This window comes from Periplaneta americana, chromosome 16 (assembly GCF_040183065.1).
Source record: "Periplaneta americana isolate PAMFEO1 chromosome 16, P.americana_PAMFEO1_priV1, whole genome shotgun sequence".
In the NCBI taxonomy this organism is placed as follows: Eukaryota; Metazoa; Arthropoda; class Insecta; order Blattodea; family Blattidae; genus Periplaneta; species Periplaneta americana.
This window is the reverse complement of record NC_091132.1, coordinates 8930888-8956576: the sequence shown is the minus strand read 5'-3', so window position 1 is coordinate 8956576 and position 25689 is coordinate 8930888. Positions and strand designations below refer to the sequence as shown.

At 35.0% G+C, this 25689-nt stretch overlaps 2 protein-coding genes and 1 long non-coding RNA gene across 11 annotated transcripts in view; 1 reads left to right on the top strand and 2 right to left on the bottom strand.

Moving 5' to 3' along the window:
• The window catches only part of Zasp52 (Z band alternatively spliced PDZ-motif protein 52), a 195600-nt gene extending 190952 nt beyond the window's left edge, over positions 1 to 4648 (bottom strand). For 3 of the 8 annotated variants that reach the window (XM_069815458.1, XM_069815459.1, XM_069815460.1), the window contains exon 1: positions 4166 to 4545. In XM_069815458.1, coding sequence (XP_069671559.1) covers positions 4166 to 4270 — 105 coding nt within the window. In that variant the 5' untranslated portion in view covers positions 4271 to 4545. Of the gene's footprint in view, positions 1 to 4165 lie in introns of all 8 variants that reach the window. The other 5 variants (XM_069815462.1, XM_069815461.1, XM_069815456.1 and 2 more) reach the window with 4 other exon arrangements.
• The window catches only part of LOC138692284 (vesicular glutamate transporter 2-like), a 43028-nt gene that overhangs the window by 236 nt on the left and 17103 nt on the right, over positions 1 to 25689 (top strand). Inside the window, exons 2-8 of one of the 2 annotated variants that reach the window (XM_069815468.1) lie at positions 7821 to 8011; positions 11248 to 11402; positions 11958 to 12114; positions 14711 to 14944; positions 17209 to 17383; positions 20186 to 20319; positions 24396 to 24519. In XM_069815468.1, coding sequence (XP_069671569.1) covers positions 11302 to 11402; positions 11958 to 12114; positions 14711 to 14944; positions 17209 to 17383; positions 20186 to 20319; positions 24396 to 24519 — 925 coding nt within the window. In that variant the 5' untranslated portion in view covers positions 7821 to 8011; positions 11248 to 11301. Of the gene's footprint in view, positions 1 to 7820; positions 8012 to 11247; positions 11403 to 11957; positions 12115 to 14710; positions 14945 to 17208; positions 17384 to 20185; positions 20323 to 24395; positions 24520 to 25689 lie in introns of both variants that reach the window. The other variant, XM_069815467.1, reaches the window with a different exon arrangement.
• LOC138692286 (uncharacterized) overlaps positions 20387 to 25689 on the bottom strand; it is a 24449-nt gene continuing 19146 nt past the window's right edge. The window contains exons 3-6 of the long non-coding RNA XR_011330043.1: positions 22682 to 22911; positions 22393 to 22543; positions 21868 to 21917; positions 20387 to 20442 (exon numbers count right to left, since the gene is read on the bottom strand). This is a non-coding gene — a long non-coding RNA (uncharacterized lncRNA). The remainder of the gene's footprint in view (positions 20443 to 21867; positions 21918 to 22392; positions 22544 to 22681; positions 22912 to 25689) is intronic.

Below are 25689 nucleotides of genomic sequence, written 5' to 3'. Positions count from 1 at the left end.
TTTGAATGGGAGCTTACGGCAATTATTTTTGTGTGAGATCGTGCGTATTTCCTTGCTTTCCGCACAAAACCAATACGCGGTAAGTGTGAAATACCACATTCAGTATTCCCAACGTAACACACATAACAATTTCCCTATTCTTACCGCTTAAGCGTCATATTCATCTTACTGCTTTAGGCTTTTAACATATTATTTTTAAAGACGTTCAATATAGTAATAATTATAAATTGGAACCTTACCACTGCAATTTCACCTAAATTGCACTGTTAATTATTGTTTTTAAATATTTGCAAAAATTAAGTAAACTCTACAACACCACAAAAGTTACTGCATGTGTAATGCAAGTAACATTAAGGAAGCCGTGAAAAAATCAACAAGATTCCAGACTCATCACAGACTGGGGGGAAAAAAAGACAGACGTATATCACGGCCTGCTGCAGTATAGTAAACACAGAAAACATTTTATAGGAACAATGTTTGTTTTCCAAAGTTGCCGTCATTGAACAGAAACCAAGATGGAGATTTCATTGCAACTAATTAGAAATTCCTCTTTCAGGTATGTAATAAACGATCTTCGCACAAAATAATGTACGATACTCGAGCGGTATGTTTGTTTTCATGTTCTCGGAAATTAAAAAAGCTCAACTACGTTTCGCTTTTTCAATCTTTTCCTCGAACATGAAAACGTCAACATACCGCTCTTGTAACGCATATTACTATTACGTTCGCTACACCATAGATTCGTTTGCCAATCCTAACCAAAAAACGGACGATTTTACCGATTTAATAATTTTATTTATGGTACTTTTGGTACTTTCGCATGTCTGAGCTACGATTTTTTTTTTTTGTACGGAGGAGGGACTCGAAGACTTACACTGCAGCCTGAGGCTTATTGTGTTTACCAGTCCTATTCTTGTGAATGATTGGGTAGCCAAATGGCCGCGCTCTTGGACAAGTACAGCACGCCGCACCGTGAACTTAACCCAGGCTATTGTATGGATGATGACGATGAGGATGATGATGATGATGATGATAATATGTGAATTAATGAAGGCGAAATGTGTCCGAAGTTCAACGCCAAAAATTACCAGCAATTCTGCTTCAGTTGGTTGAGGGAAAACCCCGGAAAAAAAACCCAACCAGGCAATTTATCTCAACCAGGATTTGAACCCTTCGAACCCGGGGCCGTCCGTTTCATAGCCAGACGTGCCGACCATTACTCCACAGCAGTGAACGAGCTACACACTTAGTATTTTTTAATTATGTCTGTTAAAAAAACATGTATTATTTTGTCACGTGAACAAGACAATATTGAATTTACCTATTATAAATTCTGATAAGGTTCTGTCGAGGAAGTCCCTGGAATTGTGGCCAAATGGTCAGAAATTCATTCACCCAATGGTCAACATCGTAACGATACTGCTAACTAAAATTCCTGTGCGGAAGTAAGCTTCAAGAATAAATTTGTAATGCTCTGTTGTAACATGCATTTCGCCCTTAAGAAATATAAAAAAAGAAATAAAGTTTGATTGAATAATAACATAGGTGACAATTTATTAATATTTCTTGTTTTTTAATACAAGCTGCATTCATTTGTTGACAAAACAAAAGAACAATACCCAACAATGTCAACAACAGACATGGCCTACATCGTTTATCTATGCCTTGAGGATTTTGATTAAACTCGCTCTATGATGATGATGACCTATTGGGTATTAGAAACAAGTGCCGTCAACCCCAAACAATGCGATTACTTTATACACACTTCTAACAGTGTTACCTCTGCGGTCAAACTTTCATCCTGTCACGCAGGCGGCCCGGGTTCGAGTTCCGGTCAGGCCCGTGAACGAAAATTCATAGCATCATGCTTTTACTGGTTCGTGAACAACAGCATGCGTAGTAACTGTGAAGTACTCCGTGAAATATTCAAGTGTTCCACTTCATAAATCAGACATCAATATCTCGACTTATTCAGCATTTTCGAGGAAAATACAAAACGTGAGTCACTTCTCAACGGTGTTGGTTTACGCGTGCAGTTCCAGCATATCGGCAGAAATACGGTCTCCAACAGAAGTACGCACAATAAAAATAGACGGCATCTATCACATCTTCACCAGAAGTGTGTTAAAAATAGAAACTATCTTTACGTTGAAGAATCACGTCATTTACATGTTCAAAAATGTAATGTGTTGTGCATTGAAATTATATTTAACATTCTGTACCAATTTGCTGTTCAGAAAGTGCTAGCGGTTCGCATGATAAAATAAAGAGAATTTTATTATTATTATTACCCAGAACTTCACATAACAGCAGCAAAAATTGATATCAAGACCAATAAAATTAACATTAACTCTGAATTACCAAAATTGCAGTTCCAGTAGTATAATAATAATAATAATAATAATAATAATAATAATAATAATAGTACAATCAAGTTTTTATTGGTTGATTAATGACGCTGTATTAATTACTTGATTAAAGCGTCGATAACGAGATGGTACTTCGGCGACATTAGCGGATTAGATATGGGTTACCTGACAGTGTGGAAAACTAAAAGAAAAAAAGTCGATCCATGTCCGAGAGCAACCTCGGGGCGTGTCCCGCCCGCTAATTCCGATGTCATGTTATTTCTGTTCATTTCAAAGTTTCCTTTTGACTTTGATTCTTAATGTGAAAATTCATACGCAGCAGGGTCCAAAATTTAACACGTTGACTGTATTTATTACAGTGCTTTTCATCGCGAAGATCGCTCCATTTCCTTCCGTAATCATTTTGAAAACTTTTTCATAAATCGCGAAATTTTGCTCTAGGCCTAATCACAATTGGCGAAAAAGTTTTCTTTTTTTTGCTACACTTATTCTCAACTATTAATCTGTGAGCTGTTCGTCACTTCTAATCATGATTTTGAACGTTTATTTTCCAAAATTTACCATGCAATTAGGGCTTAATGCAGATTTTTAACATACTATTATTACCAAGTCGGCCTCAGAGAGGTACATGTTTAAAAAAACTGTCACCATGGAAATGTTTCAATAAATGAACACAGATTTGCGTGATTACAAAACCTAACAGTAGATGTTATAATCAATTATCGCACACTGTAATAAAATTTTAAGTCTTGATGGTATTTAATACGTCACAAGTCTACATCACGTCACACATTCGCGTTTAAATTTAGTAACATTGGTCTCTCGCAACAGCCCATAAAGAAGTACCGAAGATTCAAGTAAGATCACATAAGCCTCTGCACTTAAAAGTAGGAAAAATTAAGTAAAAATATCTTTCACGTGTTATATTTAATTAAAAGAAATTTTCATTCCTAAACATTCTATAGTCGTCAAAAGATTATCATTTAATCATTCTGCGATCAGGGTTACAAAAATTAAAAAAATTAACCATTGTCACTGTTTCGTTATCGACGAACTTTAGTTACATTCTGTATCATTGTACTATCGCATTTGTAAGATAATATCGATATCTGAAAAACTAAGATACACGGCCAAATGCCACTTGCGTATGAAGCACATATTCTGCAGTCCACTCCCAAGTTAATAATGGACGCATCCCAAAGTAATTCTAAAATAAGTTTGATAACTTGGTATGTCAATATAAAATTGTTATATCAATATTCCAGACGTGAAAAGAGAGCACTTCCACAACTTTTACAAAATGATTTTTTATAAGACATGCAATGCACAATATAAGGAGCAAAAATGTTTCTAATCCTAAAGATATCAAATTGTTCGGCAATCAAAACATTTCATCTCACACGAAAAATAAAACTTTGGAGTAGACAAATTCGGTAGTCACAATACAGTAACGTAACAAATTAGAAAATATTTTGTATAATGTTCAAAAGCAATAAGATTAGAAACGAAAATAGGACAATAAAATAGGACAATAAAATAAGTAGCTTTTAAATAAATACGGACACAACACACTTCCTTCCCTTGACAAATCCCTTGACCACATTTATAACCCAATCATTCCAACATGAGCTATAAGACATAATAATGACAACAATGTACATTGACGCGTACAAAATATGTGATCAACATTATTTAATGCACTGCCAAACAATTCGAAACTAACTGTAACTAAACTATAAATAGCTGAGATCGTCTGGTGCAATAATAAATACATGTCGAATTCAGGCATTACGTACCTTTTGGATGAGCAAGGGTGCTCCAAAATCCTTGCCTCCCTGCAGACGAAATCCCCACGGGGAGGCGTCGAATCGCGATAATTTAACGCTAATTAATTGCGCCATTATTTAAGTCGTTTTCAAACACTGATTATTTATTTAAAACTTATGTAACTCTAATTCTTTTTTTGTTATATCGAAATCGAAGTTGACTAGTTGAGCGACGAAACACAACTCCCGCGTTCTAAAATTGAAGACAGTACATGAATAGACTGTCGTCTGCTATTTTGAATCTAGAGCTGCTACGCGCACGCGCCTCTGTGACGTAGCGAGCATGTGCTACTATCAGTACGAGAAAACATTCTGGTCTTTTCCTTGCTAATGTTAAAATAGGAATTGAACGCGATACTGACTTCCTGCGGAGGCAGCACTATCTTCGACACAAAACACACACTCCCGAGGCTTTATCATATTATATACGTGTAATATAAGCTTAAAAAAACAATGAAGTACTGAAATTCATACGACTAAACATAATGCCAGAACTACCAACATACGCGTTTTATCCCTATATGGACTATTGTTTGGGAATATCGATTGTAACAATGATTCTCAACAGGGGGCGCGGTCATCAGATGATCCAAAGAACAGTAAAGTTGTTGGGGGGGGGCCGCGAACAAAATAATAATAATAATAATAATAATAATAATAATAATAATAATAATAATAATAATAATAATAATAATAATAATAATAATATTTTGTTTTCCTTCACTGCGCAACTTTCAACGTATACAACCCAAAACGATTTTTAGAACTTTTTGGCGTTAAAGACTAGTATTTTCCCTGAACAGGAAAGGTTTAAACCATGATATCAGATGCACTGAACATCCATTAGTTTTTATCTGTTTCTGAAGTATTTTTTATTATTTTTAAGTTACAAATAAGACTGTTATCATGGTATATTTTTGTTTTGTTTTATGGTCAAATTTACCCCACTTTAAAGTACATTTTCAGTTTCCACACATAGGCTCAGTTTTAACATTTTTTATCTCCTTATACGATATAAAAATTTTAATTATGGTTCTTTTAACGACGATCGCAACTGCAGAGGTTATATCAGTGTCGCCGGTGTGCTGAAATTTTGTTCCGCAGAAGTTCTTTAACATGCCAGTAAATCTACTGACATGAGCCTGTCGCATTTAAACACATTTAAATGCCATCGACCTCGGCCAGGATCGAACCCGCACCCTCGAGCATAGAAGGCCAGCGCTATACTAACTACGCTACTGAGGGCAACTATACGATATTTAATTTACATGCACTTACTGTTAGTATTACGTATGTGCGAAGAAATGAACACACAGTTTTATTGATAAAGAAATTTTAATTTACATTAATACAAATTTGTACTTTTATGTACGTAGGTAGCGTCTCGCATCGTAGCGTCGTGGGCCAAGGAACTTCATGGGCTGTCGCGCTTCACATTTATTATTATTATTATTATTATTATTATTATTATTATTATTATTATTATTATTATTATTATTATTATTATTTACTAATGTAGCAAAGGGGAAATGCCTTGGTTTCATTTAAGCAACGTCATTAACTAGCTCGTCTTTTATTTCGTGTTTATAAAAGCGCAATATTTAACATAGAGAGCTTTCTTCAGTTACAAGCCGGAGCCATACGTCGGCAATACTGTAATCAAGAACTGTCAATCACTTTGTCATTATTAATAACCGTAAAAACGTTAATTGTAATTCTTCTAAATATTAAATATTGTATAAACTACATTTTTTATAGTCTTACTTGTAGTTTGTGGTGTATCAGAATTCTAGCTAAATTGTTGGATCTCACCTGCTATATCAATAAAGTTACGCCGTTGATTTTCAAGTTCATTGTGAACAGCTGTTCTCTGATACCATAAATGTTGCAGTTTTGTTGAAGATTCGGAATGTCTGCTATACGTCAGAACTACCTACAATATAATTTGTAGATGCATACACTCATTTTGTCGGTTTTCAAGGTTTGTTTATTAATATTATTCCTTTTGTAACAAATTAGTTATAAATATGTTTCTTTTCACTTCGTATTCACAGGATTTAAAGTTCACTGAGTTTATGCTAATTGGCACATACTTAATAGGTAAAGATGTGTTTTGTTACGTACCGTATTAGATTGAAAGTATGTTTCTGCATTTTTCATAGATCTTTATACTTGGCCTAACTGTAGTTACATCCTCATATTTATTATAATGTCAATAGTTTCCTCTGTTTGCATTTTTATTTTATTTGCGTAATTTACATTCTTAGCTACTTTTCTGTAGTTATATTTATTTAAAATTATATTTTAAAAAGTTTATAACAAATAATTTAGGATAACAGTATTGTTATGGTGACTGGCCAGGTTCAAACTAAAACTGACTTCCTGGGAATCTGAAATATTTTTAGAAAAGCACGACAGATAATCACATGAAATTAAAATGTATTGTGATATCCTATAATAGACCTTTCACGTCAAAAGTGAAACAACATAAAGCGGCAAAACATGTCAATTTACTAGCGACAAATTTTTAATTGAATGGAACTTAAGAATACTGCGTAGGAACTTACGTCTTTATTGCATTATTGATTTTATTATTTTCGGTGCAAGGAATATCTTTTTTTATTTATTTACCTTTGTACTACCAATAAAAACATGTTTTTTTTTTATTATTTTAAGTGGCAGACTTTGTATGTAAGTAGACTACTTACGCCGTATTCTGAAGTATTGCTAATTGATTGCAATAAAACACTACTTTCGAATCCGTAATAATTTACATCATTACTCTGAATCTTGATCTTACCTTTGTGCATAAAGTAATATTGAAAAAATACACGTTATGTACAACGAAAGCAATGAGCAAGCACAACTACATCAGAATCTTCCGCCTCCACCCAGCGTTGCCAAACCTACCCATGCTCCGGCTTGTATTATCGCAACATTCGGCAGGTCTTTGAAATTTAATTGTATTATTGTTTTCAATGTCTTATGTCGCCGCTCCAATCACTCGCCTCAATTTCAATGTTGCAACCAATAAGCTGCTTCCATTATAAAATGACATTTACTTGTCTAATCCAAGTGGACTAAAACCGAGGTTGCAATGTCTTGTGCTGAGGACGAACATAAAGGTATGTGATTAAAAATTATTATTAAAGAGTTATTATTAAGAGTTAAGAATGTCAACGTACTCGTATATGGAATAATAATAATAATAATAATAATAATAATAATAATAATAATAATAATAATAATAATAGCCATTTAACAATATAACAAACTAGTGCTTATTCTTATCGAGGAAGTAGACGTGACAACATGACACTTAGAGTGAAACCTACAGAGCAACAATCGGTCGGCAAAATTATGTGCTTTTAGCACACCGCACGTTATTGTATGATGCCGGCATGTTAAGCATGAGCCCGCGGCGATTATACAACATAATCGCAATTTAAATGTTATCTTTTTATATTAGTTCAATTTACTTGTTTTTGAGTGAATAAAATACTACATACAGCATTTCTCACCCTGCTGAACGTGAGAATAAAATGCCTTATTTCAAACTGTTAATACTTTTTCAGTATAACGCATGTACTCCTAGTTCCTTTCATTTTCTAAAGTTGGTGTTCAGGTTATAGCGGTATTGACCACTGCGAAGCGGGACCAGCCAGAGGTGACACCTCTGAGGTGTGTACAGGGACACAATGGCAACAACAGGTGGTACCATTCCTCACGAACATATGGAACGCATTTCTGGAATGAAAAGAGAGAAACTATGTTAAACAAACAGAATGTTTCTAATTGTATGCAACACGGCTTACAGTAAGTGAAGTCTATTATGTCATACTAGTGTTATTTATTACCATTTGACAGTTTCTAAACAATACTTATTGGCTTTGTATTACTATTGAAAATAATGTAATTTTGTTACATTTTAACCTAACGTTAAAATATAGTTGTGTGATTATTAATTCATTTGAAAAGACATGATTTATTAATAGGACTACTGAAAGAAACATAAATAAATACCAACCATTCAGACAAAACCATATGTTTTGAAGGACACTTAGGTTAATTAATCTTTTGGTGTGTAGCAGTAGCTGTAACGATGACATTTTATCTACTTTTTTTAGAATTGCAAGGTAAATACTAACGAGTCAAACAACGTGTATTTTATAAAGTAATTACTATAATAGTAGATAAGATAGTAATTATCTCCTTTTTCATCAAAATTCATTATTTATGAACTAAAAAACAAAAAGTGAATAGCAGCATAATGATTCTTGTTACACCTTAGGCTACCTATTGACTATATGTAAATTACTGTATATTCAAATACACACACACAGATATGTATATACACACACATTCATTCAAAGTGTTCTGCCCAAAGGCATGTTTTTCACTGCAAACCTAGCATTCTCCAGTCTTTCCTATTTTCTGCCTTCCTCTTTGCCTCAGTATATGATCCATATACCTTAATGTCGTCTATCATCTGATATCTTCTTCTGCCTTGAACTCTTCTTCCATTCATCATTTCTTCCAGTGCATCCTTCAGTAGGCAGTTTCTTCTCAACCAGTGACCCAGCCAATTCCTTTTTCTCTTTCTGATCAGTTTCAGTGTCATTCTTTCTTCATCCACTCTTTCCAACACAGCTTCGTTTCTTACTCTGTCCATTTCACACACTCCATCCTTCTCCATATCCACATTTCAAATGTTTCTATTCACTTCTCTTCACTTCGTCGTAAGGAGATATAGGCCAGTTTTACACTAATCCTAAACATCTTGATGGGATAATAAAAGCCTAGCCTAACTTAACCTAACCTAAGTGCGTCGGTGTCTATTCCAAAATCGGCGGAAGTCGCTCAATGCTCGTTTAACCAATATTCGTTCAGTGGGCGGTGGATACTCTACATTGACCTCTCCATGTTTCTGCTCCCTACAATGTTACATTCCACACAAAGCATTTCACTAGTCCCTTCCTTAGTTCTTTCTCTAGAGGTCCGCAGAAGATGCTCCTTTTTCTCAAAAGCTTCCTTTGCCATTGCTATTCTCCTTTTGACTTCTTGGCAGCAGCTCATGTTACTGCTTACCCCAAGTATTTGAAGCTGTCCACTTGCTCTACTGCCTCATTTAGAATTCGCAAGTTCATCTTCTTTACTTTTCTTCCTATGATCATGATCTTCGTCTTGTTGGCATTTATTTTCATCCCATACTGCTCACAGCTGTCATTAAGCTCCAGTAGCATATCCTTTAGTATCATCTCCTCTTCTGCTATCAACGCCATATCATCAGCAAATCTTACACACTTTATTCTTCTTCCTCGTACTATCACTCCTCCCATATTCTGAAAGCAGTTCTTCACTAAATCCTCCAAGTAGATGTTGAACAGGTAGATGATAAAGGGCATCTTTATCGTACTCCTCTCCCTATTTTATTTCCTTCTGATATTTCTTCTCCTATCCTGACTTTGACTGGTTGTTTCATGTAAAGGTTACTGAACAGCCTCCTCTCTTTCCAATCCACGCGAATTTTCTTTAGGATTCCCATCAGTTTATTCCAATCCACTCTGTCAAATGCCTTTTCTAAGTCCACAAATAACTTACTATAAACTGTTATGACGTGAAATGTGCATTTCGCTTTACAACTGGGATGTTACAGGCTTACTATTTGGAGCGAGGGGTTGTTTACCAAAATTTACATGTAATATCCTTAAATCCTTTCAAATTTCCTTTTATGAGGTTCAGAAGATTGTAATGGAAATTGTGAAGGCCTCTCTTCAAATTCTACACTATCATCTATATGTTAACACGTAAATTTTTGCTTTAATGTACAAATCGAATCATTATTTTGCTCGTTTCATTTCCCTTTATTTTTTATGTTTGTTAATTCCGGATCCCAATGGTCAACCTCACTTGAGGACGGATGATTTGAAAAATCTTAGTAGAACAGTCACTTCTAAGTTTTTATTAACGTTTCATCATTTTCATGAAGTAGTAAAGACAAAATACGAAAATGTTGCTCACAATACTCATCCTTTACCTTGTGTGCAAAAATTTTAATTTAAGAATATAAAGAGTGTTTGATGAGTGATCATTTATTGAAAAAACTGCAATAACAATAAATTAATTTATGTCATTATCAATAGGCGTTATTCTGAAGTAACAGTAAACACGTCATATGATGTCACACATGTATATTATAATACTAACAGTAATGTCCAAACATTAAACACATTAATGCCATTTACCAGTTATTTATCATCTTTTGACAACCATGTTGGTCCAGGCCTACAGAATTTCTACAGATTTTTGATCATGTCATTCTTCAATAAACATTTGCTGGCAGTAACAATAATGCAATTGTCCCTGTTGTGGAAGTAATTAATCTTGTTTTTATTAGGAACTTCTTGACTGGATGCATTCAGATTACCATAATTAAAATCAAAAGTGTGCTGACAGAAGAAACATTAGAAAGAGATTTACTGTTGCTCTAAACTTCTAAAGTTAAGATGTTGGAGTATGTATGTAGCAATGTCGGCAGTATGATAGTCCAAATATATTCTGCATAGGCCTAGACAATTGACAAACATATTCAGTAGTGACAATTTTCTCAAGATTTTTAGGTTCTGAAGTTTCAGATGGTAAATTTATTGCAGATTGTTTTTGTTTCAATAGTACTGGCATGATTTTTCATTAAATATCTAGCAATAGAAAACTAAATTATATATTCAATTTTTTGAATACAATTCGTAATAATTATTATGATACAGAAATAGTCATTAAACGTTTAAAATTTACTAAGCAATTAAGTATCTGCCATATTTTATGGTTATTATAAATCTACTAGCTAACTTCAATTTTCAAAATGTATAGGCTAAACACAGAAATTGTGTTGAAAAAACATTATATAAAAGTAAATTTAATCTCATAGTGAATGTGTCAACCAGAATAATGTAAATGTCAGCAGTAATTACAAGACTTACGAAAATAAATTATTGTTGTGTTAACAACCATCTGCAAACGTTAATATCTAAAACAATAATTGTATCTTTTAGACGTAATCTTCTTTGGAGTCCATCAGTGAAACTGCTACTGAAGTAAGAAGATTCATGGAGCTTTCTGGGCCTTCTAGAAGTCCAACAGAAAAAACAGCTATAAAATCACAACTTTCGTTTAATCAGGATTTATCTGAAGTTCCTGAAGAAATCAGGTAAACATCTGTCATAACTTGCTCTACAGAAATAAATACGAAATTGTGAAACGTATATTATTTGTCACAAGTACCTACTACCCGAAACTTTCTTCTGCTCTCAGAACTGTTGATCAGTTATCATTAAAAACTTTGTTTCCATAAAGAGCTAAAATCTCCAGTTTTGTTTGTTTGAACATCTGTTTACAGATGTACCTGTACTTGTTATGCTTAATGTTTTTGCATATGTACAAGTATGTTTCTGTCTTAGCTTAAATACCGGTAATTAAAATTATTGACTAAAAATGCCACTTTTCATTTGTTATAGTTAGTTTCATGCTAACTTATAGAATCCTAATAATTTTCTTTCAGTAATATGTGCAATATAAAAATTAGGTTCCACAATCCAATTTAGTTTATGCAGCATAGTAAAAACAAATGAAGTTATAATCACAAAATATTAAACAATTTAAGTATGTACTCAACTTTTTAGATTGCTCATGTCAGCATTCACCTGTTCATATGAGATTTTAAGTTGTAGAGTGATTTGTAATTCTACTTTTATGTTGTGTACAGTTCAGAATGGCGCTTTTCAATCCCACGACGTTACATAGTAGCCATCATGGCGTTCTTCGGCTTCTGCAATGTGTATGCACTGAGGGTGAACCTGAGTGTTGCTATAGTGGCCATGACAAGCAACTACTCACACATAGAGAATGGAACAGTAAGCTTTGTGAGTACGCTTTTGTGCTTCCTGCAGTAAATACTTGATAAGAAATAGGGAAGAGCAATTAATTTTTATGTGAGAGCTAAAATTGTATTATCGGTGTCATAATAGCTACAATCATCACTGCCATCCTATTAATGTCACTGTCACTGTCACTGCCACCATTTCTACCTGCACCACCAAGATAACCACTAGGGCTAGGAATTTGATGAAATTGCATCTTTTTTCTAGTAAGCCAGGAACATAGCTGCTTTAGTATTTATATGTTATGTGATAAACTGAGTGTTTTAAAACATATCTGTTAGGGCATTTTTTTGCATTTTTTGCCTCTTACAACTCATAACAGCATTTTTTGTTTTATTCGTCATTTTTAGGGTATTTTCATTTAATTTTGGCCATAAATCCCCATTATTAATGTGAAATATTATTTATTTCCGTTAATATTTTCTCTACATATTTTGTCCATTAATACCCATTACTTTGTATATAATTTTAATCGTTTTTCTACACAAATATTGTCATTTTAACGTAGCACACCCCATGTAATGGACCAGTCCAACCACCCCTTCAATATAGACTCCTCTATACCTGCTAGTTCCGGATAAGAGTGGCCTTGTGGTGGACTACATGGAACTACATCAGATAAAATAAATTAAAGAGTACTACTTAGAAAAATTAAGTAAAATTAAATAAACTTGAATGTTGGTACTAGAATTTAATTACTAGTCTAAATATTGATATTCCTACTAAGCCATTTATGTAAGATCAATTTTTAGGGCATTTTAGGGCATTTTTGAAAGTTTATTAGTTCATAAATGCGTTGTTTTTAGGACATTTTTTCATGATTTATAGGTCATCAAAATCCTAGCCCTAATAACCACCATCACCATAATACCATTGCTGCCACCACTATCCCTATCATCATCATTTTTTTTTCATTCATAATTTTCTGTCCTAGGGCAAGTCATTCACCACAAATGCAGCATTATTCAATCTTCCCTCATTTCCTTCTCCTTCCCAGTCTCCTCATATGATCCATATATGAGCCGTTTAGAGCAAAAGTGGTGTAAGTCAAAATTGGATAATGAGGTTTAAAGTAAAAATTCTGTAAAATACAGCGCAAAGTAGCAATTAATATGTCGTTCTTGCTATCCACTGACTACTAATAGTTTGAATAAAGTGAATATTAATTACTACTTTGCGCTGTATTTTACAGAATGTTTATTTCAACCATCATTACCCATTCTTGATTTACACCACTTCTGCTCTGAACGGCTCATATCTTAATGTCGTCTATCATCTGATATCTTCTTCTGCTCCGAACCCTTCTTCCATTCACCATTCCTTCTAGTGCATAACGTATTTCAGTAGGCACTTCCTTCTTAGCCAGTAGCCCAGCCAATTCCTTTTTCTGTACCTGATCAGTTTCAGCATTATTCTTTCTTCACCCACTCTTTCTAACACAGCTTCATTTCTTATTCTGTCTATTTCACACACTCCATTCTCCTCCCACATTTCAAATGCTTCCAGTCATTCCGCTTCACTTTGTCGTTTTTTTTTTTTTTTTAATTATTTTATTTTACGACGCTTTACCAACTGTGATGGTTAGCTAGCGTCTGAATGAAATTAAGGTGATAATGCCAGCGAAATGACTCCAGGGGATCCAGCATTTGCTCTTAATGGGTTGAGGGAAAACTCTGGGGGGGGGGGGGGAACAGGTAACTTGTGTCAACCAGAATTTGAACCTGGGCTCTCTAATTTCACGGTCAGACATGCTAACCATTACTCCACAGCAGTGGATGACTTTGCCGTAATGTCCATGTTTCTATTCCATGCAGTGCCATACTTCACACAAAGCACTTCACTAGTCTTTTCTTTAGTTCTTTTCCCAAAGATCCGCAGAAGATGCTCCTTTTCCTCTCACCATCATCACCACCGATGCCACTGTCATTGTCAACACTAGTGGCAGTGTAACCAAAACCAACACCATCATAGCCACCACAAGTTGGGCTCAGAATCTGTACCAGTCAGCTTATCTTTTCTGTGCACTTAATAAAACGAAACAAAAGTTGAGAGTGAACTTGCTACTTTCGACTCTAAAGAAAAAAAGTTTGAAAATCTATTTCCAGAAAATCATATATATTTTTTTCTTTTACTATAAAGCATTCCACGTTAAGGAAAAGGCATTGCTTTTATGGGCCTTGCCTAGTACATTGTAGAAGCTATGTGGTAGATAGATGTTTCTATGGTAACTGCTCATTTGATGGAATAGCCCCATATGTTCAATGCTTTTTTCTTAACGTGGAATCCTATACAACAATTGAACTTACTGCTTTCTGTAAGACAATGCAACAATAATAGAGATTGGCTGTGTAGTATTCATCACGTCTGTAGGTCTACTTAATACACTCTTGCATCAATATTTAGGGTGAGTGTGTATCCAACCTAAAGCTTCTCTATTTAAAATCATAGTTAAATATTCCCACCTGTATCTCCGGCTTGGAAAAGTTATTTATCTAACAGGAAACCCTACAAATTTCCAACAGAAATATGTAAAAATGAAACCAAACATCATTTTATACTGTGCAATTTAATTGTGCAGAGACAAGACTACCCTTGGAGCCCTGAGGTGCAGGGACTTGTGTTGAGTTCTTTCTTCTACGGCTACATTGTGACCCAGATTCCTGGAGGATGGCTGGCAACCAGAATTGGTGGAAAGAAATTATTTGGGATTGGTGTAGGTGTTACAGCTGTCGTAACATTGCTAACACCAGCCCTTGCATCTGCGAATCTGTACTTGCTGGTTCTGGGTCGAGTGCTTGAAGGTTTGTTTGAGGTAAGTTCCATTCCAACAGATTTGACATCGGTAAACAAAAGTCCTATTAGCTATATTTAAGGCACACTCACCATGAATACTGTTGAATCTGAGGTTTATGTAAATCTGACTGAGAATGTTGGATTTTAAAGGTTAGAAAAATCTTTAGAATTGTTTCCTTCAGAAGAAACATACGGTACACTTATGTCATAGATAGAGATCTGTGAAATTTGTGAAACATGATAACACGAATTTGTCTCATTTTGTCAGCTTTTTTATACCATTTCTTTATACTTTTCCCCATAACCTAAAAAATGCACTTTTGAATCATGAATCAACACAATGAACCGGTAACAATGCGAAAAAAAAAACATAGGTAATTCAATAAAATTAATTAAACGAATTGCAACAATAGTACTTGATGTTCTATTTACGAAATCTTAACAATATTGTGTTTTAAGTAATATTTTCATTATTTCCATTCTTTTTTTATTCAAGTTATTTATTTATTTTTTTTAATAGTATTGTAGACTTACATTTCGTTTCGCCATTTTATCAACAAATGAATGCAGCCATATTAAAATCTATATAAACATTGTAAAAACTTAAAATTTTATTGATGCTGAGAATGCTGCATATACCACTCTAATTGTTGTCATTATCTTAAGCTAGGCTTATAAAACTTGTGTGTGTATATATATATATATATATATATATATATATATATATATATATACATTTTTAAAATAACACCTCCAAATTGGCAATAACACCGATTTCTTGATATTTTAAAACTAATTTTTTTAAAGACCGAAACCATTTTCACTTGACTCGTCATAGATTTATAGCACGTAAAAACCTTATCCTTGAATAAAGAAGGCTACATGAAGAAAAATTTACGATCCTTTCCCAAATTGTCCTAGTTTATACAGACAAATGTCTGTGCATACCTGTGAGATTTGGAAGTTCTGTATAAATAAAGTAATGTGGGCCTGGGTGCTTGCCTAGTGGCCCCAAGTGCTCCATTTCGTAGCATACATGATACAAAGTGGCTGATGTTTTATTTCCTTTTATTACTTCAATTTCGGCCAGTGTATGGGACCGGTGCCCACCCAGCATCGTGTGGAACTTGGGGAGCTATAATAGGTAGCGAAAATCTGGTTTCGAAAACCAACTATAACGGCTGGGGGAATCATTGTGCTAACCACACGATACCTCCATTCTGTTTGGATTATTGTCCATCTCTGCTTCGGCATATGGACGTGAGGCCAGCAGTGGATGGTTGGTCGTGGCCCTTCATGGGCTGTAGCACCATGGATTTACTTTACTTTATTTTACTTTTATTACTTGAACTTCAAAGGTGAAGGACATTATAAAATTATTCTCATGTAACTAAAGGCCTAACAGGTCAATTAAAGCACTTAAATGTGATATTCTGATCATTACGTGGGGGAGGGGAAGAAAGAAATATTTATGAGAATGTGGTTTCATAAGAAGTGTAAATGGATTTTTGAATTTTTGTAATGTTAAAAATTATTAATTTACGATTACTACTGCTGTTACCACTTTCACTGCCGCTGCTGCTACTGCTTTCTGAATTAAATTGTGGTTAATGGTGACAGAGTGTAAAAAATATAAAATATTACTTGTAACTTCTTAATTTTTAGTTTCACTTTATATCTACAGAATGATACATGTTACAGAGCATTGTCTCTTAAATGGGTCAATAAAACTGAATGCCAGTTTTTTCCAACTTTATGCCAGGAAGGGACATTCCAGAAAATGATATAACTTTTTCTGTGTGCCACAGGCACTGGGGAATAACATGACATTCTTGCTTCGATTTTTATTTATTTATTTTTTCCTAATACAGATCCAATCATGGAATTTCGCTACTAATCAGTATGTTTTTTGTCAGAAAATATAAAAATTCTTGAACTAGGTATGAAATTTTCAACACTTTCTCCACGAAGATCCCTTGATAAATATTTTACAAAGAAAAGTTAATTGTTCAAGATTGTACTGTACTTATTTTCACAACACGAATACAAATAGATTGCATTCATTTGATATTCCGACAGTATTGAAGATGTGTAACATTTTTGTGTCATAATTGATAAAGATGAAATACAGGTGGAGGGAGATCTTGACCAGAAACACATTTTCTGAAATCTGTGGATTTTGTGAAAAACTTTCCTGTATCTGAAATGAAACGGTATACATATGAAATCAACATTTTGTATTTTAATTTGAATTTTATTTTCTCACACATGTCTTGTTTGCAGGGTGTTACCTATCCTTCTATACATGCAGTATGGAGTCGATGGGCACCACCTCTCGAGAGAAGTCGCCTTGCTACTATAGCTTTCTCAGGAAGTTACTTTGGAACTGTCATATCGCTTCCACTGTCAGGGATGTTGGCTCAATATGTAGGTTGGCCATACATATTCTATTTGTTTGGTAAGCAGCAAAATTTATTTCTGAATAGGGTGAATGGTAACCTCTGCACCAAAATTTAAGAGGTGATTCTATATGTTAGATATAACAAAACTTTTATCACACTTTTCCTTTGATGGAGCACCATTAAGCAGGAAAAAAATTGTCTTTACCCAATGTTTGTAGTGCTGTATAGCGGTAATGGCCCGAGAGAAATGACTAATTGCTATACAAGCAGATAGGTAAAAATAATCTGAACAGTTAATGCCTTGAATCTTTTTTTTTTGCAAATTAAACTGTTTAGCCATGAATTTAAACTGAATAATAGCGAAAATCGTTGAAATAAATCTTGCAACACAGCACATGTCATGTGTTACCGACTGAGTGTAGCAGAGAGAGAGGGGAAGGTAAGAAGTGCAGGCCACGCTTGCTTAGAGTTATTACAGCAGTCGTGATGTTGCCAAATGCTTAATAGAAACATAACGATTTCCTCTAAAATGTTGAATTTAGAGAAAAAATTTATTTAGATTTTCAAATCAATTTTCATGATCTATTTACCAGTTTCATTTTGGACCAGATGTTACCATATCCACCCTGTATTACAGTTTTTTGTGTGTGTGTGTGTGTGTGTGTGCGCGCGCGCGTGCGTGCGTGCGTGCGTGTGTGCGTGCGTTTTTTTTACGACATTGACTTAACCTTGTTCTTCCTGTGTGATATTACTTTTAATGACCTGTGATTAAAAAAAAAAGTCAGTTATTTTGGACTGCTTGCTCCAAAGGTGTAAACTGTGCCCTTAAATTGTGATAACTGTTCCATAATTTATTCAGTTATAGTTCATGATGTGTTACAAAACGTTTCACTGTTTCTGAAACAGTATATACATATACACACGCATCACACACACCCTAATAGACACTGACGTATATGTAGGCCTCCATTAGCCCGGAGTCCACACCTGTGGAGTAATGGTCAGCGCGTATAGCCGCGAAACCAGGTGGCCCGGGTTCGATTCCCGGTCGGGGCAAGTTACCTGGTTGAGGTTTTTTCCGGGGTTTTCCCTCAACCAAATATGGGCAAATGCTGGGTAACTTTCGGTGTTGGACCCCGGATTCATTTCACTGGCATTATCACCTTCATCTCATTCAGACGCTAAATAACCTAAGATGTTGATAAAGCGTCGTAAAATAACCTACTAAAAAAAAATTAGCCTGGCGTCACAGAGACACACACAGGGCAGGATATTAACAAAGGACATCCATACCCGAGTCAGGATTCAAGCCCACAATTCTTCAGTCCACTCTGCCTAAGGGGAGTGAACTTCAGACATAGCAAACATCAGAGTAAATTTGAGAAATTTGGATGCTGGCTGAAAATGTGTACCAAAGACGTCAAGCAATCAGCAACATATGACTGGAGTTGAAGCTCGTATTAAGGAGTAATTAAGAACAAATAGCCGTACCTACTGTATTTAGCTTGTATTTTTTGCAACTGGACTCCAAAGTCTTTAGTTACATCACTGTTCTTCACAGTGTTGATGAACTTCGATAGATCTAGGTTGTTGTCATCATCATCATCATCATCATCATCATCATCATCATCATCATCATCATCATCATCACCATCATCATCATCGGCATCATCGTATCATCACTGTCATCAGTTTTGGACAGTGAGGCATTTGGATGGGCAGTCCTCTTTCCTTGTGCCCAGCACCTCTGAAATGGTTAATAAGCAGATGTTGTAAATATTAAACATTTTTATTACTCATTTTCTGTCTGCAAATCGTGTGGACATAAAACAAAATAAAATGATTGATATATATTATTGTAATGTACCGAAGTACATATGATATTTCCATGCAGATATTCTGCGTCATCATACGATGAAAGAGTAATGGAATGGAGAAAAATTCTCTCCGGCGCTGGGACTTGAACCCGGGTTTTCAGCTCTACGTGCTGATGCTTTATCCACTAAGCCACACCGGATACCACCCCAGTGTCGGACAGAATCGTCTCAGATTCAGCTCCAACTCTTGGGTTCCCTCTAGTGGCCGCCCTCTGCACTACGTCATAGATGTCTATGAACGTAGGACTGAAGTCCACACATGTGCTGAGGTGCACTCGTTATGAGTGACTAGTTGGCCGGGATCCGACGGAATAAGCGCCGTCTTAAATCACGAAGTGATTTACGCATATCATATATATTATTATAATGTACCGAAGTACATATGATATTTCCATGCAGATATTCTGCGTCATCATACGATGAAAGAGTAATGGAACGGAGATATCTATGACGTAGTGCAGAGGGCGGCCACTAGAGGGAACCCAAGAGTTGGAACTTAAAACTGAGACGATTCTTCTGACGCCGGGGTGGAATCCGGTGTGGCTTAGTGGATAAAGCGTCAGCACGTAGAGCTGAAAACCTGGATTCAAATCCCGGCGCCGGAGAGAATTTTTCTCCATTCCATTACTCTTTCATCGTAAAATGATTGAGTTAAAATTCAATGAACATTTAGCAAATGGAAACACGAACATAAATCGTCCTCTTCTCTACAGGCTTTGGTGTATAAGTCCTACAACAGGAAGAGGTTAAAAAAAAAGCTGATAATTTAGTTTTGATTTATGGCTAGGCATTGTAAAAAAATGAATATTTACATGAACGCTTCTGTTTAACTTGTTTCAACTCCGAAGGTGACTCCTTCAGGGAACCTTCTCTTTCTTTCCCTGATACATAGCTCTAAAATGCTGGATATTTTTGTATGTTTCGCACAATGCAGCAAAACCACAAATATCTCGCATCAGTTAACATTAAATGTTATTTCAGGGGTATTGGCGTTAATATGGTGCTTGCTGTGGTGGTACATAGTTGCTGAAACACCACAAGGTGACCGGAGGATTACAGATGCCGAGTTGGAATATATAAGGTCATCCATTGGTCCATCAGCCAACCATATCAAGGTGGTAAAGTATCATTCGCTGTACTAACCTGGTGGTGGGACAGCTTACTTCCTTCTTCAGCTTCTGGGTAATCAGGGCATAAAAATATGCATCAGCTGCAATTCTTGCTTGTTGGAAGTATTTCTGAAAATATTGTGTAATTAAAATACCATGTCTTGACCATCTACGAATGTAAATGTGAAAGTTTGTCATCAACGTTTTTGGTAAATTTTTTAAAGATAATACTTATGCCCTAATTACAAATATGCATCACATCTCCTCTTGTTCTTTTACTAGTTTTTCTTTACAGAAATAATTAACAAACTTACTTTGTGCTTTATTTGTTCTGGGTGTAATCTTTCAGAAATATTCAATACCGGTGCCTCTTTGAAACTTCACTTATGACATAAATTAACATTGTTAATCACACAAATCGAAGGATTTTACTATTAAAGATATACAGTTAGTCTATGCATGAATAATTCCCTCTCGTAACTGAATAAATTGTAATACCTAACAACTTGTCATAAAGAAGATTTTCAGTGTTAATATTTATAATATTTCGGAATTATAGGTTCTATCCTCAAAGCTACATTGCTTAGAACCTCAAAGAATCTCTTAATCTGCAGGGCCAGTGATGTTTGATTAGCATGGACTAGGGACATGACGTCCTGGATTTTAAGGCCTTGTCTTCATTAAGAGAAATGTGTCATTCCCTTCTGGTTCAGTCGCGGGACGCCAATTACCCCATACTTTGAACCTTATACGTTTAACCTGTGGTGATAATATGAGTATTGCTAGCAAATAGCTGGCAATTTTCAAGAATATGGACAGTAATGTGCGAAATTTCTCAAATGCATTTGTTGAAAAGATGTTTTCTCGAAGACTTAGAAGTAGAATACACAGACCTAAGGTTCTTGTCTGACTAATTTAAATAAGGCACAGTTATCGATTTCAGTCAATTTTCCTATTATGTCTTGTAAAGATTTTTTTATAAGTCATCTCAAGGGGTTTCATACAGTAGCGGTTGCACTTTTTACAAACTATTAAATAACTTTACTATCACGTCATGTATTTTCTTCAAATGTTTCACACTTATTCTACATCATTTTAGCTTTAATTTGATATATAATACATCTAGTACGGTAACCATGAGTATGTTTGAAAGTTTTAATTTTGCAAGAAGAAAAAATTGTGTCTTACAAAGAACATGATTTAATCTGAACTGAGAAATAGCCATTTATTATTTTTTCCCTTAAATCTGAGATCATAATCTGAAGATTGGTCCTCAGTGAGCATCACAGCTGATTTCATGCTTAATTTATAGATTTTTTAAATTTACTTTAAAAAAAATTGTTTTTTTTTTTTCTGTGTATTTTTACTAGAAAATTGCTCATTTATCATTCAAATTTAACCATTGTGATCCAACCTCTAAAGATTATTACAAAGGACTAGTGTACAAAATTTGAATGAAATCAGACAAACAGTTCTTGAGATACGAAGTTTTTTGTATCGAAAAATGTAATTATTGGGAAAATTAGTCTAAAGTTGGGACATGCTTGTACTTACATTGTGCACTAGAAAGCACCTGCTGCATATGTTACACCCTCAACATACATCTGAAAAATTGGAAACATATACAGAAAAGTATACTCCATCGATTGAGACAGTAAAAAAATTCAAATTTTTTCACGATTCTTATTGTATAAGCCCACTTAAATGAAATAAAAACTTTAAGAACTTTGAGAAGTTGTTTGGAAGTGACAAATATAAACATGTTACATCTGATCCTAGAAATCGATATGTGAAATGCAATTAAATGTGTAAATTGAAAATTTGTTTTGTTAAAATTTAATTGCGATTAATGCTAATTTAGTTTTCATTGAATTATTTTATTTAGACATCGAGAGATATTTACTATTGTCTGCTTTAAGATTGGTAACTCTGAACGTGCCTCTGCTGATGAAACCTATATGCACAGTATAGGGTCTGATCTTGATAAGAATGTTAGGCAGCAGTGATAGGAAACCAATTATAGCAGGTAGAATTTGTTACAAGAAAAATGTATTGGTAACAACTATTCAAAATACCTACCAATTCCCAAGATTATTTGATCTTCCACAACTGCTGTGCAGCAAGTGACGCATGTTTTAAGGAGGGCAGTATATGTAGTAGGTGGATACAGTATTAACTTCCGTGGCTGCAAGGCTTCATTCCTGCCAGGGCTCAACTTTAAAGTTACAGACTGTTTCGAAAATAGAAATATTAAATTTCAACATATTATTGAAAAACCCAAATTTTCTTCAATTTCAATTTCTGCTCATTCACTCTTAAAGAACACACTTTTCTTATCTGTTTAAACATTGCTCTCGTGGGCACTCACCTTGTCGTGGTGAGGGGACTTAAACTTGTTGTTTAAGCTAACAAGTAACAAAGAGGTACCCACAGAAGCTGCACTAACACCAACGCAGTCCCACTATATTTTTCACTGCTTATGGATTCCCTCAGCGTAAAATTCTCTGGAGGTAAAATAGTCCCTCAGTCGGATCTCCGGGTAGGGGCTGCACTGAGAGATGCCAAGAACCGTACTAAAGTACTTATTTGGAAACATTGCTAGAGAAATGATATTATTAATATTATGGTTTAACAAATCGAAAACTGAAATAGGTACAATTACAGTCTCTTTACAGAAGAAATAAATAAATGAGTGAGTGAGTGAGTGAGTGAGTGAATGAGCAAGTGAGTGAGTGAGTAAGTGAATGAGTGAGCAAGTGATTGAGTGAATGAGTGAGCGAGTGAGTGAACAAGTGAGTGAGTGAGTGAACAAGTGAGTGAGTGAGTGAACAAGTGAGTGACCAAGTGAGTGAGTGAGCAAGTGAGTGAGCAAGTGAGCGAGCAAGTGAGAGTAAGTGAGTGAGTTAATGAGTGAGTGAGCAGGTGAGTGAATGAGTGACCAAGTGAGTGAATGAGTGAGCAAGTGAGTGAGTGAGTGAATGGGTGAGCGAGCAAGTGAGTGAGTGAGCAAGTGAGTGAGTGACCAAGTGAGTGAGTGAGTGAGCAAGTGAGTGAGTGAATGAGTGAGCAAGTGAGTGAGTGAATGAATGAGTGACCAAGTGAGTGAGTGAATGAGTGAGCAAGTGAGTGAGTGAATGAATGAGTGACCAAGTGAGTGAGTGATTGAGTGAGCAAGTGAGTGAGTGACCAAGTGAGTGAGTGGGTGAGTGAATGGGTGAGCGAGCAAGTGAGTGAGTGAGTGAGCAAGTGAGCGAGTGAGTGAGCAAGTGAGTGAATGAGTGAGCAAGTGAGTGAGTAAGCAAGCAAGTGAGTGAATGAATGAGTGAGCAAGTGAGTGAATGAGTGAATAAATAAATTAATTAAAGATAATTCTAAAAAATAAATTACAATTAGAATCACTCAAATATATGACATTAAAAGCAAATCAGAAACCAATTACTTGAAACTTGGTAAATTAAAAGCAAGTGCTTTTCATTAAAAAAAAAAAAAAAAAAAAAAAAAAAAAAAAAAAAAAAAAAAAAAAAAAAAAACTCAAATATCAGAAATCATCGAGTCTATTTCTCTACATCTGAATATGTTGGGCACACCATTAGCTGAACGGCTAGAGCATCAGCTTTTCATGCTGGTAACCTGAGTTCGAATCCCAGCATGTCCAACTGGAATTTGTGGTAGACAAAAACAGTGTTTGATGGTATATTTTCGCGAGGTACTTTCACTTCTCCTACCGGAATTCCGCCATTGCTTCATTTATCATTACCATACAGTGTTACATATTTCGCCTCCTATGGTGCACCAAGGGCAATGCCTTTATGGTGGCTTAAAGAATTACAATCTTTCGTGTTGCCCAGTAAATGGGGATACTTGGGTGAATGACAAGTCAAGTGCCCACCATTAGTTTAAAAAAAATTTGAATGATTCATTCCGAACAGTGTAATTTCTCTTGTGATTCATGTAATTAAAATTCAGTGTACACACTTGTGATGAGACGAAAGTTCTTGGGATAGTGTCACGTTAAGCCCAAGCTGAATGTAATTAAAAAACTAGTAAGTAATATTTTACGTATCTCTTACCTTTTGTCTTAGAATGTGGATCCTCCGTGGAAGAGGTTTCTAACTTCTCTACCTGTTTGGGCAATCATGATAGCACATTTCAGTGAAAACTGGGGTTTCTACACTCTTCTCACAGAACTACCAACATTCATGAAAGGTGAGATTCATAGCAGACGATGTGCACAGTAGATATTTGGTGTGCCCACCCTTACACCTCTGTTACGTTTCATAGTTCTGGTCTTGCATTATGCATTGTGTAATATCTTTATTTTACTGCAAAACACAATCCTCATGTACAGTAGTTACTGCCATGCTAAGAAATTTTCTTGCCAAAAGAGCTTGTGTCTAATCTTCTTTATTCCCATCTTTCTGCTTCTCTTTATTTCTTCCTTTAATCTATCTTTAAAATAAAAAGGTTATTCAGAGAAGAAAGGATCATCATTTGGCAATATGGAGAATCTTAAGTGCTTAGAAACAAAATACCAAACAACTACCTAATTTTTCGCTGTAAGTCCTGTGGAATATATTTGGGTCGAATTCTGGGCTATTTAATGAGATGTTAAAGAAAACAGAAGCAGTGACTAAAAACATCCATCTTTTTCTCTGAAAATTAATGTCATATGAAAACAATTTTACTACAGTTTCGTATGTGAGTTAAAAAGTGAGATAAAATGAAGTCATGTAGAAAACACCAGAAAATGTTGGAGGGTAGTGAGCAACTCTGAGATCTTTTAAAACATTCATAGTCGGTACCTGCAATGTGTACTAACACACTCTCTGGACGTGTCAAAACTCCTCTTGGAACAAGCTATGACTTCCATGTCAATGTTGAGATTATTATATCAATGACTTCCTGCAATTATAGCAGATTCAAGTTGAAATAATTATTTTAAATAGTTACAGCTTGAATATTATTGCTTTCCAGTTGTTTTACAGCTGCTGTGAGTCTATTAATTTTGTCTCTTAACTATAGACGTTGTGATGATTGAATTACAGTAAATACAGTGCCATTTTTAAAATACGCATCAGCTTGAAACATTCTTTGTACTGGCATTGGACATTCTTCCACTCGCGGAACATGTGTTATATCACTCAGTAGAAAAGAAGACAAATTTTGATTTTTATTAACATGTTATAAACAGTATTCGCTCATTTCATAGCAGTTGTTGCAAAATGTTATCTGCCTGCATGTGGACATAACTGGCATCTCCTTAAAAATTTAGAATATACACGAAGTCGTTTTTGAGAGTATATCGATGGCTAGGATAGAATGCAGGTGAATCAGAAAATTCTTTTAAAAATTAATTTCTCTCAAAATAGACAAACT